The sequence below is a fragment of the Vanellus vanellus genome, assembly GCF_965231255.1.
Source record: "Vanellus vanellus genome assembly, chromosome: 2".
NCBI classification, from domain to species: Eukaryota; Metazoa; Chordata; class Aves; order Charadriiformes; family Charadriidae; genus Vanellus; species Vanellus vanellus.
Window position 1 is genome coordinate 166204150 of NC_138906.1, and position 20212 is coordinate 166224361.

Below are 20212 nucleotides of genomic sequence, written 5' to 3' on the forward strand. Positions count from 1 at the left end.
AAAATTCAGCACTTGCGATAAAAAAAAAAAAAAACAAACAAACACCTGTCAGTGCTGGTCACCTCTCCCAGTTGCTGCTCCTTCCATCTACAGTCCACATCGTGAACCCAACGTCACCCTCTCCCGACACGCAGCAGACCTGGGAGTAGCTGTTGAACAGTATGACTAAAAGGATTCACGGCAGTTTCTCAGAAACTGCGGTAATTGCTTTTGTTTTTCTTGAAAGTAATTGCAAATAAAACTATTCTGTAGTAATTGCACTAATAAAAACATGAAGTCTAAAATTAACGTCAAAGAACTGCAGCTGTCAGACCAGTAATGTCATGCTTATGAAAAAAATCGATCAAGATGTCTAAGCATTTGATTCAGTGATTACACCAGTGAAATCTGAAATGTTCAGACAAAAAAATAGCAGGAGACTATGAGTCAAGATAGCTTCCATTTTCAGTTAGTTTAAAAACAGCCGAAAACTTAATTTTTCTAACTGCTAATTGAATACACTGTGAGTCTCATGCAGATTAATAAAACTTATTTGAAATCTAAATGTATTCTTAATAAAAAAGTGTTCAGAAATGACGTTTCTAAGTTGTAGAGAAAGCAATTAGCATCATAGCTACCTGTTCAAGCCTATAATTAAGGACTACAGAATTTCATTTACACTTTTGCATGAAACTGCCTTTTCTTCTGCAATTTTAGCTACAAGTAGTGAAGATCCTAATTTGTTTTCCTGGGAAGAAAAAAAAAAAAACCAACAACAAACAAACCATAAAAGTCCTTAATCCTGCACCTGCCCTCCCTGGAATGTGTGTGAACACGCAGCGACGGCTTCACACAGCTGACTCGCTCTCCAGCTCCGCCGCGGCAGCTCCTTTGCGCGTGAGCTTCAGCACAGTCGGCTTCTCTGCGCTCGTGCCGTTGCCCTCGGTTGTCTCTGGAGGACCCAGTCCTTTCTGTTCTTCCTTTGGCTCTTCGTTGACTTCGGGGTAAATCACCAAGAAGGTAGCTGTCAAAAAACCCAGGAAGGATCCCACTGAAGCCACCATGGGAATGACTCTGACTGTGCCAACCACATCCACCACACCACCAAGCGCAGAAGCCACGAGGATCTGGGAGATGTAAACCTGACAGGACAGAATGGCGCAGTCTATGCCAAATCCTCGCTTTGAGTTCCCGGGGCTGTGGTGAATGTACTGGAAAAAAGACAAGAAACGCGTTAGTATATTCCTCTAATTTCTCAGCTATGTGGTCAACTTCACGCCATCCTTGTGCATTATGAAGCCTATACAATCCAGAGCAACACCCTCCTTATCTATTTACCCTTATCCACAGCCTCCTCATCTTACACCAAGAGGCAGATATTTTCTGGAGCACTCCTGGCGTGAATTGGCTCCAAGATTAGGTTTTGTAAAACAAATTTACATTAAACAGTTGGTGGATTCAAGCTGGAACACAAGAGGTTCCACTTAAATTTGAGAAGAAACTTCTTCTCAGTGAGGGTGACAGAGCACTGGAACAGGCTGCCCAGGGAGGTTGTGGAGTCTCCTTCTCTGGAGACATTCAAAACTCGCCTGGACGCCTTCCTGTGCAACCTCATCTAGGTGTTCCTGCTCCGACAGGGGGATTGGACTAGATGATCTTTTGAGGTCCCTTCCAATCCCTAGCATACTGTGATACTGTGATACTGTGAAATTAGTTTTACGATTATAAAAAGGAATCCCCCTCCCAATCCCAATGCAGAAACACGTTAAAACAAACGATCCTCCTGTAATTTGTAATCCAAATGTAACAGTGCTAAAAAGCGGAAAGTAAATCTGTCCTTGTTTCCAGCAGAATTACTTTGCCTTCCGTCTCTCCAAACTTATAGCTGCATTTCCAGACTCACCTCAATATGTAAGACTGTGAAGAACCTGAGTAACGCTAACATAACACCTCAGAAACAATAGTAACAACTAGGTATATAATAAATACTCCAATAATTCTTTCATCTCTCTTCATCTACCATATGCACCCAAATCCTTTTATACCTCAGCACAGGGTAAAGCAATCATGACCCCACTGAGCCAACCTGACGCTAATACCATCTGAGTTAAGTGGCAGCTCTTGCTATTTACTATCAAGGACAAATCTGTGCTTTGGCACACATCCCAGTGAAGCACATATCTCAAATAATGGGATTTAATAAATCCATTTTGCCGCTGTGATCTTCAGAGAAATGCGAACGCTCTGCCTTGATGCAAATATTCAAAATATTCCACGTACCTGTTTAATATCATGGTATTGTCCCAGAAGTGCGTAGGGGCAGTAGGAGATACTCATAGAGACGATTCCCATAGTGCTGATCATTATCATGGTGACGTACACGTTGGGGAACATTGCCATCACTGCAGTGCCCAGAGAAAAACCCAGCGTGCCCAGGATGTAGATCACTTTTATACTAAGGTCATAGTTGTCCAAGTATTTCTGCAACAAGGCTGCAGAGATGAAGAATAAAACATAAATATCAGTTTGCTTGGTGAAGTTTTGGACGTGGCCATGACAACTCGATACGCTATTTAGGACTCAGGCGCTCACTGCATATTTGGGTTGTCTTAGCAGCATAGTTCCTTGGGAAAAAAAAGATGTACTGCTACTTCAGAAACTGAGGAACAGATGAGCTCAGAGACTTTCTCGATCCATGAGACAAGCCTGAGGCAGAACTCAGTGCTCGTTACTCAAACGTAGCGAGGTCCACTCATTCCATTCATTAATTTTACCTATTTATTAACTTTATCAATGCAGGTACACTCTGAGCACAGAGGAGATTGTTTCTGATGCAAGCACATTTGCTAAACAAAGTGATCAGATACCTGATGTTTATAGGCACATTTCAGTTTGTGTTCAGAAACAAGCTGCCCACCTGAACGTCAATTTGACATGTCTCAGCAAAGAGGCAGTCCCCACGACAGCGATCTGTGCAGATGTGCCTGCACACCTGCTGCAAAGGGCAGAATTCAAGTTTGGCAAAAGCTCTTAATTTCAGAGTCCGTATGGAATCCAAACCTAAACTGTCTGTAGCTGGTTTATTTGTCATTAGAGAGCACGCAAGAGACTTTCAGAAATATATATTTATAATTTTGATTTTAAAAACAGTCTTTGCAAAAACCCTCTCGCATATGCTTGAATCTTCTAACAAGCTTAGTTTAGTTTCCCAATGACTCGCCAAATGCCATTCAATATCCTTTGACAGCACTTTGTGCCTTATGCCACTTAACCGATCTGTTCGTATTTCCTCCTCTACATTTGGAGGATTTTTTTAATATTGACTCTCAAAAAAAGCCTCTCCCTTTATGACCGCGTGAAATGCTTTTCCAAAAATATCCTTCACTCCAAACAAGGAGGCGGATACTAACTGAAGCAAAACTATTTTTACCTTGCAAATACATCTCTGGGGTGTCTGGTTGTGTAGAGTCTCTTACCTGAACAAACGGCAGCAGTAGCAGCGTAAATTACCAGCCCCCAGCACCCCATCTGAACTCCAGCATTATAGGCGTGTAACTCGGTTGAGTTAGAAGGGGCCTGCAACAAACACAAACACAAAGCCGTTTTCTTGCAACGAGCACATCTCAGAAATGAGTAACTATAAGCAGGTTTGCCAATGGTAACTGTTCTCTTACCTTCGGATCGCCCTGAAAGATGACCTGGCCCATGAAATCTGTGTAGAACACAGCTTCAGCAATGATCGAAAACCAAGTTAAGAGGTGACAGACACACAGTCTCAGCAGCTCCTTTGGCATCTTTAGCATCGACAACCACAAGAGTCTGACAGTGGTTTCAGTTTCCCCCTCTTCGCTCTCTGTGTCGCCACTTGAATTTGTCGTCCCACTCTGATTCCTGTGTCTGCACCTCTGTCGCTGCCGCTTCTGCATGTCGTAGATATCATTCATGCTGCGTGAGGACTTTATCAAGACGATGGCATTGGCCCGACGAAAGCGATAGCGGTGAGAGCCTATTTTGCCATAGTACGAGAAGGTGTAAGAGGGCTGACGGTAGAACATGTGCCTCCGCCTTCGCATGGAGTTTGACGTACTGGATTGCTTCATGCCTATTCTAGCGTGTCCGTTGAGGAACTCTTTTGGTAGGGAGCCATTCACGTTTGGAACTTTATCTTCATTTAAGCGATTATCAAGCAGCATTTCCTCCTCTTTCTCATTGTCCCTGAGGAAAGCAGACAGGTGGTTGAGTTTGGACTTCATGATCTCTTGGCTTGTGTTGTGGGGAGTGTTTGGATATGAAGAATCCTGAAAAATGGAGGGTTCGATGTCATGCAGAAAAAGCAGCTCTGATTCAATTTCCAACGTAGCATCGGGCATGTGCAGAACCGAGTCACTCTTGCTTCTTACAATGTTCACCTCAAGGAACTCCATACTGAGATCATGCTCTGACTGAACCTCGTCATGGAACATAGAGGCTCCGTACGGCTCTTCCTCACTAATTACATTCAGTCGATTCAGAGGGGGCAGACTACCACTGAATTTGACACTGGAAAGTGTGTCTCCTTCGTCATCAATCCTGTCCTGCTGAGGGTTATATTGCTCTTCTTCAATGCTAAAAAGGTGGAGAGCAACGGAGACAGAGAAAATAATGGCTGCAAAGAAGAAAAGGACTTGCTCTTGAGATTTAAAAATACTACCCAAGAAGGTCTGTGTCCAGTCCAGCCCTCCTAACATATAACCGATTGCTCCTCCAAGACCTGTGGAAAAGAAAAAACGAGACTTGAGTTCAGGAAAAATCAATTCAGTCACAACTCGGTCATCAGGAAGACTTGACAGATGCCAAAACCGTATCAGCTAACTCCGTACCAGCTGAAAACGCATGGATGTTTAGGGCCATGTCTTGTTCTTCACTGTCCACCACATCCAACAAGTAGGCCCGAATCGGCCCTTCCGTTGCATCAGCGCAAAAGTCCAACACCACAACACCAAGCACCGTGAGAACTATACCAATGGGCTGCTTGTCCGGGACATCGCCAATAGCCAGACCTGAGGAAAGCCAGAAGAAGAATATGAGCATGTTACTCAAAAAGGGAAAACTACTAAGAGCAAGCTTAACTCCTTAAGAGAAAGGTGGGCAACACACTCACTGGAAACATTCCTTTACAGAGTAAAATGGCAATTTCAACTCTTTGGCATAACTTCATGGGAGGTCTGGGACAAAGATTATGTTTTTACATTTGTATGACTGACATTTATTTTTCAAAATGTTACTTCTGAAGCATCTCTTAAACCTTTGAGAGCATTGGATATTATTTCATGTTCCTTACGTGTATTTTCCTTCAAATGCCGAAGGCTTTTTTTATAAGACAGCCAAAATGAGAGAGGAGAGCATCTAAAACCAAACTGCCATACCTCACCTATCAGTCATAAACACAGGTAACTGCACTGCTGACAGCATTCCTGACACAGTGCCCAACATGTTATGGTCGCAGCAAAACAGGATAAAGTGAAATTTAACCCCCTCGCCTCTCTCTTTGCTTTTCTTAAATGTTCATATTTTCTAGATCACTTTTATAAGCAGAACTTTTAAGGATGAAGCAACACGAAGGTATTTTGCATTGCAAAAAACATCAGTCAGCTTCTGTTGATAGCATGACATGAAATGCTTTTTTTCTACAGAGTAGAAAGGCAGCATTAGTGTATAGCTGGAGAATTTTTCATGAAATGAACCGTTGACAAAAGCACGAATTACTTGAATCAGAGAGATTTAAACATTACACACGCAAGACTCCGATAAAGCCATTAGCGTAACTGATGAAAATGACTGTGGAAAGAGATGAACTAGCTAAGCCACCAAAATCACCTAAATCTCAAGTGCTATGATTCTTGCATAGTCAATCCTCATTTATACCAAGTCCTCTAATGCTAAAAAATTTCATATGCGTTCTACGCTTGGCTGAATCTTACAGTATAAAACACCAACGGTATCAGTGCTTTAGATTTGTTGGAAACCTGAACAGTGCATGCCGTGGAGAGAACAAGAGCCGAGTAAGATTTAGATAGACACAGCTGTTCTCCCGGGACATGGCTGTATTACTATTGGGATTAGCAAACCTCTTTTTTACTATGCTCTTGTGCTCCTTGTTCCTGTCCTGATGACTCCTATTGCAAGAGGCCAGGTTATGGAAAAGGGTGTGATACAATGTCCACCTCAGTTTTTTTGCAGCATCTCCTGTAGCCCCAGATTGAAATTAGGATTGCAGGTAAATGGAGACTAAGGATAGGAAAGTGTGAACATAAAATGGGAAGACGACAGATGATGAAAGCACACAGGGTCCATCTAGAAGAAAATCTGGTTACAAATGATGCCTTCCCCCTCTTGCGAGAGGCTGGTAAGCAATGCCCTTTCTGAAAAGTGAGACAAGCCACCATTTCAAAAAGTTCAATTAAAAAGAGACTAATATTGCTTTGTCATATTGTGCATTTGCTCTAAATAGTAGATCAAGTGCTGTCTTATGCTGATGTAAATTAAACGCTAGTGGCAAATCTCTATCTTCTAATATGGAATGGGTCTAGACCATGGAATGGCTTCCACTTCAGCTGAATTTATTCCGTTTCATTGCACTGGAGTATCTGGAAAGCAGCACCGGAGTATCTGGAAAGCACAGGTTTTCTAGAAAGCTATGCAATACACTGTGTTACTATGTAACAAAGAATTAGAGAAAAATCAAAGACAATATTTTCTGCTGATCTATTAGAAGGTGAGACACTTAAAAATAACCTATAAACTGTGTTTGAGCTTTGCTTGCCAGTATCAATGGCTACGGACCTAAACTACTCTGTGGAAGTAAGAGCTTCCTATCAATTAAAATCCTGTAAGAGGGCTGCAGTCTAACATCTTGCATGCATCTGGACGAGGAGGAGTTAGTCTTGGAGACACAACTACAAAGTACAATTGATACCATATGACAACAATTAAAAAAAAATAATATTTAGTGCTTGAGTAAATTAAAAAAACATAAGGTAAACGTCATTCATCTGAACAGTTTGTCCACTGCGGTTTCAAGAAAATTGAAAACCATCATACGGTACCCCAATCTGGCTTTAGAAAGCTAATGTGCTGAGAGCCAAGGTAATGTTCCACTCATTTCCCTCAATTAGTAAAACTTTTTCACAATAGAGCTGCATCTAACCCAAAATAAAAGAGAGCCAAGAGGATATTATTAGGTGCTAAGTTCCTTTCATTTGCATCAATCCAACCATGATGTAAACACTTCCCCAAATGTACTTGCTGTCACCTCTCCTACACTAAATTTACAAAGAGATTGTAGATTGTAGATTAAGTTCGGTAGTAAACTATGTTCAAGGGAAACTATTTTTACCAGCTTTGATGGGGGCTCAGGAAAAATTATTTTCCCACATAGTTTTTGATAAACAAATATTAACTGTGTTCTGGACTTTTTCAATACCAGGTCTAAGAAAAGCACAAGAAAAAGTGAAAAGATAATTTTTGAAATAATGCTGGAAACAGGATGTGTTGCCAGATATGCATTAAAGGGAAAATGGATCACAACAGGAAACATTTCCCTGTGAACAGGTTGCTACAATTTTCCCATGTCAAGGATCGACCAAATTGGTCTCAGAGACTGCAAACATTATGCTGGCAACCATTGTATTAATAACTCTGTATTACCAGTTACAGCTATGATTGCACAACACTTAGCACAGCACCGTAACTTTTGAATAAAAAGATGCAAGAAGGATAGCTCGAATGCAGTGTTGCAGAGATTTCCAATGATTTTGACACTAAACATAAGTTAAATCAACTGCATATCATTATCTTTACTTCCTACATGAAAGACTCAAAGCAGATACGTTAGCAGGAGATAAAAGCAGGTGATTTCCTGATTATTTACCTATAACAGAGCCATTAAGGAAAAGTGCAACTCCAAAGAGGGCACCAATGCAGAGAGCAAGAATAAAAGGCCGCCGGCGGCCCCAGCTCAGTGTGCAGCGGTCACTAGCCGAACCTATAAGCGGAGTGAAGATCAAGCCCAGGATAGGGCTAAGGAACCAAGTGAGGCTGTAGTATTGTTCAGGAAGACCTAAAACAAAGACAAAAATGATTTAAAGGTTATATGGTACACACCAAACATTTCAATTTATACACGAAATTTTGCTATACCTTCGGAAACTGTAAATTGATCAGTAATTTACCTACAGCAAATTCCCTCCCAAATGAACAATCCAGTTAAGATTTCTTATCAATGGTTAAAAAACAGCTGCGGAAAGCACAGATCATTTATCTTTCAAATACCTGGGCAATAACAAGGTAACAATAGGTATATTTAAGCTATTGAAATAGAAGTAAAAAAAAAAAACAAAACACCACACCAACAAAACCCCCAACAAAACACCAAAATTTATCTAACAGTGGAACCGCTAGTTGAGATTAGTTACTACTGTCCAAAAAAATCAAGTTTTTGCTGAATTTTGCTGAGTGTGCCGAATTTTTTTTGACAGGGGTGTTAGTGGGGATGGCCTCTGTGAAGAAGCAGCAGCCAAGGTCTGCCGTGTAGAAGCCAGATAGCTTTGTTGCATCCTCTATCCATTTGTGGACTATAAAACCAAAGATCTTTGGGATGCTTGGAAAGCTACCTGGTTGTCGCATGCACACATCCCCTTCTCAGCAAAACTTTTACCATTCAACAGGAGTTGAACATTATAATGGTTCTGTTCATCTAAGACCACCACCAAACAGATATGAAAGATTTAATGGACTGAGAATGATGGACAGAATTTGACCGTCATATGAAACGTCCCATTTCTAAGCACAAAAGTGTTTATTTATAAAATCGAACAACAGACAATAATAGAAAAAGTAATTGTTCATTAACCTTTAGAGAGCAACTAAAGGGGCTTCCTTATCCCTACCATCCTTGCTTTTTTTTTTCAGAACTGAGGTGAGTATTCATAGGATCAAATGGAAACAAATTGGATTTATTGCGTAATATTTACCTAGGGAAAAACACCTTGTCACAAATAATAATTTCTGGAGAAGGAAAGCAAGCCCCAAAGCCCTGCTTTACACCTCTCCAGCATGGAGAGCAATGGCCTGCAGATGGCAGACTGGCCCAGAAGAGCAGCTACGCTCGGGTCCTTTGATATCTGTCTCCCTCTCAGTTTATCAGCACAGGTCAGGTAACCACTTTGACGTGTTTTTTAGCAAAGCATTAAAAACAAAACAGTCATTTTCTTGCAGTCCAACTGATGCCAAAACTGAAGAACTCAGTGTCTTTACCCTAGGAAAGAAAACCATTTATTATTCAAAACTACATACTGTGAGTGTGAGTAGTATTCGACCTCTGCCAGCGAGATCAACCTCTACCTTGTGCTCCCTGTGCAGCCCCCGGAGGCATCCATTACCAAGCAGGATTATACCAATCCCTGCCCAAAATAGCCTATGCTGCAAATTTGGAAGTCTAATCTCCTGATGTTTAAAGTGCCACCAAATCTTGACCAATGATGCTGGCTTCTGCCACGAGATAAATCACATTTTCCCAAGACTGGTGCACTCTGCAGCGATGCAGAGCTATTATAGGAAAAGATGACATTTTTTTGCCCACAATTTACCAAATTTACCATAAGGATACAAAATCCAGGTCTGAGGTGAAGTTCTATGGGATTTGACTCAACCTTGGCTAACGGACAAGTTAATGGAGACAGCCGCTTTGAAGAGCACAGAGTTATTGGAAGAGACTTGCCTCTTCTGAACCAGCACGACCTGTGTTTTTACCCACAGGGAGCTGGGAAAGCATCATGGTTTGGCCGTCTTTCCTTGCTGCAGACCTGAGGCCAATATTCCATGTGGGCACTTACCATACAACAATTGACTCCTTTCGTAGCAAGTTTTAGATCTCTAGGAAAGGGCTATGTTTGTCCACATCATGGTTCAAACTGCTACCTCTTGCTTAGCTTTTCCAACTGTTTGCAGACAGGGCAAGGGTAGCGTCCTGCATCTGGGGAGGAATAACCCCATGCATAGCGGTACATGTTAGGGGCTGACCTACTGGAGAGCAGCTCTGTGGAAAGAGACCTGGGAGTCTTGGTGGACAACAGGATGCCCATGAGCCAGCAATGTGCCCTGGTGGCCAAGAAGGTCAATGGCATCCTGGCGTGCATCAAGAAGAGTGTGGCCAGCAGGTCGAGGGAGGTCATCCTCCCCCTCTACTCTGCCCTGGTGAGGCCACATCTGGAGCGCTGTGTCCAATTCTGGGCTCCGTGGTTCAAGAAGGACAGGGAACTGTTGGAGAGGGTCCAGCAAAGGGCTACAAAGATGATTAGGGGATTGGAGCATCTCTCTTATGAGGAAAGGCTGAGGGAACTTGGGGCTTTTTAGTCTGGAGAAAAGCAGATTGAGGAGGGATCTTATCAATGCTCCTAAATTCTTAAAGGGAGGGTGCCAGGGGGATGGGAACAGTCTTTTTTCAGTGGTGCCCAGTGATAGGACAAGAGGTAACAGGCACAAACTTGACCATAGGAAGTTCCATCTAAACATGAGGAGGAACTTCTTCACTTTGAGGGTGGCAGAGCACTGGCACAGGCTGCCCAGAGAGGTGGGGGAGTCTCCCACTCTGGAGATCTTCAAAACCCGCCTGGATGCCACCTTGTGCAACCTGCTGTAGGTGACCCTGCTCTGGTGGGGAGGTTGGGCTAGATGATCTCCATAGGTCCTTTCCAACCCTGACCATTCTGTGATTCTGTGATCTTGGCTGACACAAAAGTTTTAGCTGAGACGTACTTTGTAGGCAACACTAGGAATTGGGGGGGGGCACATTAGGTTTAAAGCTCTCTTTCAGGAAACCATCGTTCCTCCAGATCCCAACCTGCAATTGCACCTCCCAGCTTCTCTCAATGAGCCCTACCCTAATCATAGGTGCAAGTCAGCGATCCAAATAAAAGTGCAGAGAGAACCTCCATCTCCCTGTAGTTTTAGCATCCCTTTTTAACTTTGCCGAGTTCAACAGCCTTCCCAAGCAAGCAGGCATCGCGTGCTTGATTAGCATCTCACCCGCTCCAGGATGCTAACACGTACCAACGCCTGAGCTGGCATATAGATGGGGGTGGGGGTGGTTTGCTTCAAAAAAATGTAATGATAGGAAACATTCAGTTCAAGGCATGCAAGACTAAACGGTAGGCGGGTTATGATTCATTTAGGGCGAATGATTTTTCTGCAGGACACAGAAGAAATGGCAACGTGTAACTACTCATCTCATTTTGCCTCTACAGAGCCATCCTGTTGAGCAGCAGTTATGCATCAGAGGTTGCGATTGTGTGATGCCAACTCACTGCAGTCTGTTTTAAACAAAGCTAGAAGCTGTAGTTTAACCAACGTCACTGATCTTTATCGTAGCGATCACCAACATCTAAAATAATTTGATGTCATATCACTGCAAGAGGGCTGTACATTGAGAACAGAAGTTCCTTTTCTGAATTATGTTGTGACTTGTGAATGATAAGCTGGGACATCTCAATCGAGCTCATCCATCAGTAAACACTTGAGAGACATAGGGAAGGTTTTGCAGTAAATCATACAGTTGCTTTATATAAACACAGGGGATGAAGGCTAGCAAGAGCTCCACTACCAGTGTTACAAGCATCATCCTATCTCATATGAATAAACAAGCTTAAATAGATAGATAAAAAGTTCTGGAAACACTTAATCCATTCGAAATGATGACTTCTGCAGAGAATTAAGAACTGTTTACAAATATTTTTCCTTCGACTGTAGAAATTGCACATTTCTAAATTGGAAAGATAGGTATTTTTTAATGCTTTATAGCCACAGTTAAACAGCTGTCATAAAAATGTCCTAAGATTATTAAAAAACACAGTGATTTTTACTGCCAGCATTACTTTGACTTCAGTACTTTCAAGGTCAACTTTGGCCATAATAACTCACAATCAGATTAAAGCCTGCATTCTGGTTTGATTTTACAGGCCAGTAAAAGAAACAAAAAAAAAAGGTTTTTTTTACCCAACCTCTCTTACATGCCTACAACTGGGGAGTCTTATCTTTCCATGGATGAGTCAAAGGAGAGAGACCGAAACGCTTTCTTGAGAAGGCTTTACTTTCACTGATTGAAAAGGGTGATCTTCCTAACATCGAAGTATTATAAATAAAAGCCTAAATCCAAATATTTACATTGAAAATGGCTTACTTTGCAAAAGACACGAATCTCAATGATTTCAGAACGGATCTAGGGATATAGCTTTTATGGAAGGGTAAAAAGGACACTTAAGAAACCAAGAACATTATGTTTGGAGACTCTTCTTTAGACAAACCACTTTGATTTTTTTTTTATTAAACTACTCTTTAGCGGCCAAAATATCTATCTTTAGAAAAAGAGGCCACGATAAAAATCTATACAAGAATTAATAGCCCCATGCCAAGAAAAATGGACGAATTTCTAAAAAGCTTTCAGTGCTCCTCCAAGTAAACAGGAAAAGGATAACTTTCAAGTGAAGCACGAGCAATTCCCACAGATTGTATAATGGTAGGAACCATCAACACGAGCCCAACCTGCTTTTTCTCTTGCTGGAAAAGTCACGTTATAGGACTACTTCTGTAACCTAAGTGGCAGGGTGCTTACAAATTGCATTCCAAGTGTAAGCTAGCAGTTTATAAAATCATCATATGCGTTTCATATACAGTTATGCAGAATTCAAAATAGTTATAATTTATTAAGTGAAGTGTATGACTTTTCTTTATCATAAGTATGTAAACAGTGATATCGTCACATTACAATTTGGTTGGTTCCTCAAGTAGAAAACTACCGAGTGGGGTCAGAGAAGATTCCTGGTGGGAAGCTGGTGCACGTGCAAACTAAAATAAAACAGCACAGGAAAAATTAATTTGCTGGTGGGAGAATTCCCTCCTGAATCTGTCTGACGGACAGCAGACTCCTCACCTGAAGAGTGTACGGGCAGGCAAAAAGAGCAATCATTTCAGCAATGGGGAGTAAAGTTAATTACCCAAAGCTTCTGTTTGCATTTGCTTTCTATATCTTAAAGTTGAAATGTGTTATTGATAAGCCGTAGTCTACCCAGCGAATCAAAACTCTGCGAGACAACAGTTCTGGTGCCTAGAATAGCCTTTCTTCTCTCTATAGATTCATTTGTCACCTCTGACATCTGCATTCAGCACTGCTGCTGCAAAGTCGGGCTTTTGTAAAGCTCACAGCCACGTTCTATCACGGGTCTTCCAGGAAAGTATTTTCTGATGCCCTGAGCACTACCACCACTGTCCCACGAAGCAAGACTTCAAAACATACCTTGTAGATGTTCTTCATAAAATTCATACAGGCAGAGTCTACAGCTTCATCATTTCAATAGTAGGGTTGCTTTAGCGCTAGACATTTTGATATAAATGAGAAAGTTCCAGACAGACAAGAACAACCCCAAAATACTTTTTTCCCTTAAAAGAGCCTGATCTGGTTTTCATATCTTGCATGTCTGCATACATGATACGCATATTTAGGTTGGCATGCATGATTTGGCAGTAGAAGCAAAATAAATAGAAGATTGAAAGTTGAAATACTAAAGACGTAGTGTGTATCTGTGTGTGTGTATATATATATATATAAAAGTCTTCCAAAAGGTTGCTGCCTCACAAGAGTGAGAGCCAATAAAAAAACTTTACAGAAATTAATGTCTGTGAAGTGCACCAGGCAGTCAAGGAAGTTAATTTCATAGCCTAATGGTTCCTTTCTCTGTATATATTCCCCAACATAAGAAGGACATGGACCTGCTGGAGCGTGTCCAGAGGAGAGCCACAAGGATGATCCGAGGGCTGGAGCACCTCTCCTATGAGGAGAGGCTGAAAGAGTTGGGGCTGTTCAGCCTGGAGAAGAGAAGGGTCCGGGCAGATCTTATTGAGGCCTTCCAGTACCTAAAGGGGGCCTACAGCAGAGCTGGGGAAGGACTTTTTACTGGGGCATGTAGCGATAGGACGAGGAGGAATGTCTTTAAACTGGAAGAGGGCAGGTTCAGATTGAACATTAGGAAGAAGTTTTTCACTTTGAGGGTGGTGAGGCACTGGCCCAGGTTGCCCAGAGAGGTTGTTGAGGTCCCATCCCTGGAGGTGTTCAAGGCCAGGCTGGACGTGGTCTTGGGCAACCTGGTCTAGTGGGAGGTGTCCCTGCCTATGGCATGGGGGTTGGAACTCAATGGTCTTCAAGGTCCTTTCCAACCTAAACCATTCTATGTTTCTATGATATATATGCTGCTACACCTACACAACTTGACCGTATTTTAAAATGGGAAGACAGTTAAGAAGGCATCCAAGTCAGGACAAGGTGACAACAAGCAGAAAGGAAGAGATAAAGGGAATATTTTAACACCAAGAAGTTCCTTTTGATACCTCCATCTAGTGGCAAGGACTCAGATGCAGCATGTATTTTAAATAAACTTGGCTCTGGTGATGTGCCCGGCCAGCAGCCCTGCAGCATCCAGTCTCTGATGTGCATAACAGATGTACGGATGCAGGCTTTGACTAGATTTCAAGGCAGTACAGCACAGCAAGTTTGTCATCCACATGACTGCCTCGCCACAACCTTTTACAGACAAACGTAAAACGTCCCAACCACTGAGAGCTGCTATACCCACCTGGAACAGGCTATAACCAGGCTGGGACCAATTTCACATGGCCAAGAGAAGTATCACGCAGCAAATGCTTTACCAGAGGCTGCTCAGACTCACACACAGACTCGAAGGCCAAAGCAGCTGCGTCCCATTACCAGTTTAATGCTGTTCCTTTATTTTGTCTGTAATTTTCCACCGCCGTGCTTGCCTTGCCAGGTAGCAGCTCTAACTGCGAACCGCCATCCACCAACTTGGAAGAGTAACCTGGTGGCCTCTTGGGGGAGGAATAATAATGGGAGGATTATTATTTAGCCTTTTACTGACAGCTAATCTGAGGAAACACCGAGGGGGAAAAAAACATATTGGATAAACAAGGTTAGTATTTGTGCCGTGAACTGAATCTGGAGCAGGTCACAAGGCAGACTCAGAAGTCTCATACAAATCAGTGAGAAAAAGAGCAAAACACAACAACAGCTTCTGTTAGCAGCGACGACTGCCACTGAGACCCTTGTAATATGGCATTTCCCAGCCAGCTACAAACAAACAGGACACTGGCTTCTAGTAAATAAGGGTTTGTTTTTTCCCAGACAAAAAAAGTGCCCAACAATAGTGGGACCAGCACTGCTCACGGTTCACAGGAAATGCTCACTGTGTCACCATCAGTCTCAGGGCTGCGTGAGGTCACGAGTTACATGGAAGAAAGATTAAGCCACATGCAGCAGTTTCTATTCAAAACCTCTTTTTGATAAGTTCTATTGGGGGAAAAATAGTTCTTTATAAGCTTAACAATAAGATCTGATATGGGAATAGGATGCTAAGCTCCTATTTTCATTTGTCAGAAATCATCACCTAGAGACTTGTTTATACTCTTAAAGTAAACACCATACAAATTTCTGAACTAACGTGAGAATCTGTCATGCCTCGCAAATACTTGTGTTCTGCAATTTCATCCCTGTATAAAACACTGCGTGCTGCTAAAAATATTTTACATTGATCTGTTTAAAATGCATTGCTTACACAAGCTGCTTTGTTTAGACTATATTTTTAAAAAGTGTAGCAAGCAAAACCAGTGCTTGTCAAAAAGCTGTGAAAAAGTTAGAACCCCGGTATCTGCTCTTCATCTTGTTACAACAGAATCGTAGAAAGCACCGCAAACTCCAGCGTTTTAGCTTTGGAGTGTCTATATGAGGAACAGGGATTTCAGAATGCAGCTGCAATCATTTAATAAATGCACCCCAATATCCCCTCCCTTATATTTAAGATAAAAATACAGAGTTGCCACACACTGGGCAGAGAAACTGCAAACAAGCTTCATCCCTATTTTGACAACGGCATCACCATGAAACTTCAACCACAAATCCTTTTGCTTCTTGGTATCTCCCCTCATATTTTAGGGCTTCCAATTACTTAGAGCTCATGTGGGACTCCAAGCTGCCAAAAGAACCAAACCTGAGCCAGTATGTATTGAACTGATGCACTGGGATAGGCTTGACTGGTGATCTGAGTACTACTGCAGTACAGTCAGCACTTGTATGTTGAGTTTATTGCACCCATGAGAAACCACCTTCGAACTTATGGATTGAAATAGGAACTCTGACTAACAGGGAAGGGATATGAAAAAGCACAGTAATTTCTCCTGGTGCCCATTACCATGATTTGAGTAGCTTCCAAATGTGGGAGTACAAGCTTTTAAGAAGGAAATAATTTTAAGTACTACTTGACATCAGGATGCAATATTGTATGAGACAAGAGAGCCTCTAATTTGCACCCCTAATGCTACAGTATCTTACGGCTGCTGGTGTGAGAAGAAGTGAAGCCCTATACTGGACTTCATTTTTATGTGAAAATTTTGCTTTTCATTAAATTACGCCTGCCCAGCCCGTATGATAAGACAACACTTGCTCAAGCCAAGTGCTTCTTCAGAAGCCACTCTTAACAAGCCGCAAATTGCGCAACAATACTGGAGGAAAATTGAACTGACCAGTACGTGTGATCATTTTGGTTGCAAGCACACAGGTGGAAGAACTCAGAACAAAATCGGTACAATAAGGTTTTTAATTGCTGCTAGCTTTCTACGTAAAAATGATAGCCTATCAAGTTGTCAGGCATCTTTATTCACTCAGTGTCTCCGAAATGACCTATTGCAATAAACACCACATAAAATAGGAGCAATATCAAAACTGTGGCTTAAATCTTCCCACTGGTGAAATTCACATCCTGAAATTCTTCTTGTGCCTGTCAAATAAGCTCTTCTGCTTAGCCTGCAATATTCACAAGCTGTCAGCACATTATATACATCTTATAGACAGGAGTACGTGCACTCTGCAATCTGAACATACTTTTCTGGAACACAAACTATCACCCAGATGCAAGAAGTCTATCCTCTCCTTCCCCCTCCTGTTTAGCTCTTGTCAGCAGGGATGTCTGCACGACGGCTGGGAGCGCTGGGCTCTCAGCCTCACTCAGCTATTGCTCCGGACGATGCAAAGTGAGGATAGGGCTGCCTCTACAGCGTGAATGAGGAATCAGTTGTGGAACAAGAGAGGGGAGGGATAAAGCACAATTCTCCCATTTGGATGGGGTTCTTAGCAACGAGGGGAGTGAGAATCAAGGGAACAAATAATTAATAGGAATATTACAAGGACATAAAAAGCACAGTACTTGGAAGGACTGATACCCAAGGGCAAAATGCAGAAAATTCTTTCCAAAACTACCAGGAAAAGTCAGCTGCAGCCCACCCTGAATGCATCGGGAAAAATCCACGGGACCAAAGAGCCATGTTGCAGGGCAGAGGGCTGGAGCACTGTCTGTCTTCTCTTCCGAGATGGGGATCCGCTACCTGCATCGCTGTGACATCCAAAACTTTCACAGCAGATTCCTGCCTTTAAAACACACCCACATTTCTGCTTTAGTCACTCCCTGTCTTAAGGACAAGATTATAGATGAAAGATGGACCTAGATTTGAGCTATATGAACAAATAATTAATAGGAATATTAAAAGGATGAAATTAGGTTAGAGATGCTGGAAAAACTGTCCAACGTTTCCTTAAGACTTGTATTTCAAATTTTGAATTTCCTTAGTAGCTGGATGCAAACATGTCACCCTTTTATGGCAGAAACAAATTCCAAAAATTTGGAAACTATTACAACTATTACATGCCATGCCTACAACTAGATGAGAGCCGCACATTTTGAAAGAACAACAACTAAACTGGTAATAAAACAATGCTCTTGCTCTCCAACAGCTTCAGTATAGAAATATTAGCGCAGTGTTTCATGTACAGAGTCCTGGAGGTGTTTTTAAGCTGTAGAAGAGTAATATTCCTTTCTGGCAAAGCTTTTCTGCCTTTCAGTACAGCAATAGCTTTTGAAATTATCCATGCAATAGCATGCCAACAGCAACCATGTTGGGTTAAATAACACTTCTGAGAAACAGAATTAAGGAAATAAGTGACAGGCGTCTTAAAGGATTTCATCATCCAGTTTTCCCATTTTCTGTCTCGGCTCAATTATTGCTTCTCAACCTCCTACAACTGTCCTCCCCTTCTCATATTTGGCAACCGTGGGAGGCATCAGTGTTTCATTAAGCTCTGCTGCTATACTGCCATTCTGCCAAAGTTGTAGAAAGGTTTATGTGGCTTCCCTGACAATTTCTAGTTTATAACCCAGTTTTATGGTGCTGTGTCAGGAAAGAGAAGCATATGTTAAGAGAAGTGAGCCAAAGGTATGTGTGGAAGGGGGAGAGGGGAAGCAAAAACCTGTGAACAGCTGAGGTCTGAGGCATTGAGGAAAGAACACATGCACCGATCTGCAGGCAGGCAAATATGGTTTTCCTTTTAGCGTGATCACAAATGCTGCCAAGTAAAGCTTTTAAAGTTTTAATAATTTAAAGTTTCCAACCCTCCTACTAACCTACTTCCACAGGAGTAACCTGTAGTAATTCAGGTAGAAGATTATTTCCAGCTTACTGCCCTTACAGCAATCCAGCTTTCTACTTCCTTACCCAATATATCAAAGCCATTGCTAGTAGACATATATGCCAATATTGGCTACTCCTGCTGCTGCTGAAGAGGAGGAATCAAAAGCAATGCGTATGACATGCTCTGCTCAAGGAAAGACCAAAGAATCAATTCCTGTTGTAGATTTTTTACTACAGTAAAAACGTTTTGCAATGCCTATAGGTTGTACAGAATGATATCCTTACCAAAACTATGGTATTTATTTTTGCCAGGGTACATTCAGACCAGTGAAAAGTGCCAAGTTTACTTAAGCCAGAAGCCGAACCTTTTATACACAAACACCGAGAGTGCCAAACAAGCTTTCTCCATGCTGCAGCAGGTAATTAAGATCCAGAGAGGGCAAGGAAACACAGCATTGCCAAGCGCTCCTGTCAACTGCTGAAACTGATTCACTGGAGTTTTCTAGATTATCTGTGCCGCCTTTTTGGCTCTTGGGAAACTTGTTTTAAACTTTTTTTCCTTTCTCACTTACTAACCAATATTTAGAAGTATATCACTTTGATACTAATAATAAATTTGGATTGCAGTGCTTAACGAGCTGGAATTGAATATAGATTAAATCTGATGCAACTTCCAGTGTGCTGAACCAGCAGTAATGGAAAAAAAATATCCTTTTAACCTCCACTGAAGAGCAGTTTTAGGGACATAACAAAGGTGTTTACATCAAATAAAAAGCTGAGAACTTTCTTCACGGTCCTAGAAAATGTAGGTTGTATTTAGCTACACTTATATATCACTATAACCACCCAAGGCTAACTTCACAATGTCGGTGTATTTATTCCCAGGCTGCAAACACTGTCTCCTGTTGCTGGCCAGTTAAGCAAGCTGCAGATACAGAAAGGCTCAAAGGTCACACGCAACTACGCTAGCATCCATTTCCCATCACTCACGAGTGTCTAAATGTTCACAGACACATATATGAATGCAGCAATCAATAAATTGTTTTGCCACACTAATCCTTCCCTTGCCTTTATGGGATGTAATTAAAATGCATCAGTTGTACATGATGCCCCACTTTGACTCTGTGCATTACGCAACACTGCAGCACTTCACCGCTCTGTCTCGCTGTGAGATTAGACATCAATTACACTGACATGTGTTGCCTGAAGATACGCAGCATCCCAGTTTATCCAAAGCTCAATAGGGTTTTTCGTCACCACTTCTAGAATATTGGCAAATTTATAAACAAAGGGACTTCAGCTCAAATGCACTTTATAATTCCCAAATTCAAGAGACTCTTACATATACAATAGAAAATCTTTCAGCACCAACTCGCAAGCCTGTTCTGTTAATCAACAGTGGAGCTTTTGTTGCAGTGATTAACACATTAATACCCTGGAATATGACCATCTACTTACACAGCTGAAGCAAATCCTAACCAAAACCTGATGTTAACACCTATTTTTTTCCTCCAAGTAGAGCTAAACCTGAACTGTTAACTATGACACCAGTGTTCAACCCAGACTGAACTGACCCTCTCCCACCCCCTAAAAAAATCGGGTAGACGAACAACTTTTCTGTTCTGCTTAACAATAAGTTTTCAATTAAAATCATACTTGCTTAATGGGGACCTATTTA

At 41.8% G+C, this 20212-nt stretch overlaps 1 protein-coding gene across 1 annotated transcript in view; it reads right to left on the reverse strand.

The window, feature by feature from the left end:
- Positions 1-804: 804 nt before the first annotated feature.
- SLC45A4 (solute carrier family 45 member 4) overlaps positions 805-20212 on the reverse strand; it is a 64854-nt gene continuing 45446 nt past the window's right edge. Inside the window, exons 3-8 of the mRNA XM_082499611.1 lie at positions 7889-8077; positions 4839-5018; positions 3654-4729; positions 3456-3555; positions 2260-2471; positions 805-1190 (exon numbers count right to left, since the gene is read on the reverse strand). Of these exons, the coding sequence (XP_082355737.1) occupies positions 828-1190; positions 2260-2471; positions 3456-3555; positions 3654-4729; positions 4839-5018; positions 7889-8077 (2120 nt within the window). The 3' untranslated portion in view covers positions 805-827. The remainder of the gene's footprint in view (positions 1191-2259; positions 2472-3455; positions 3556-3653; positions 4730-4838; positions 5019-7888; positions 8078-20212) is intronic.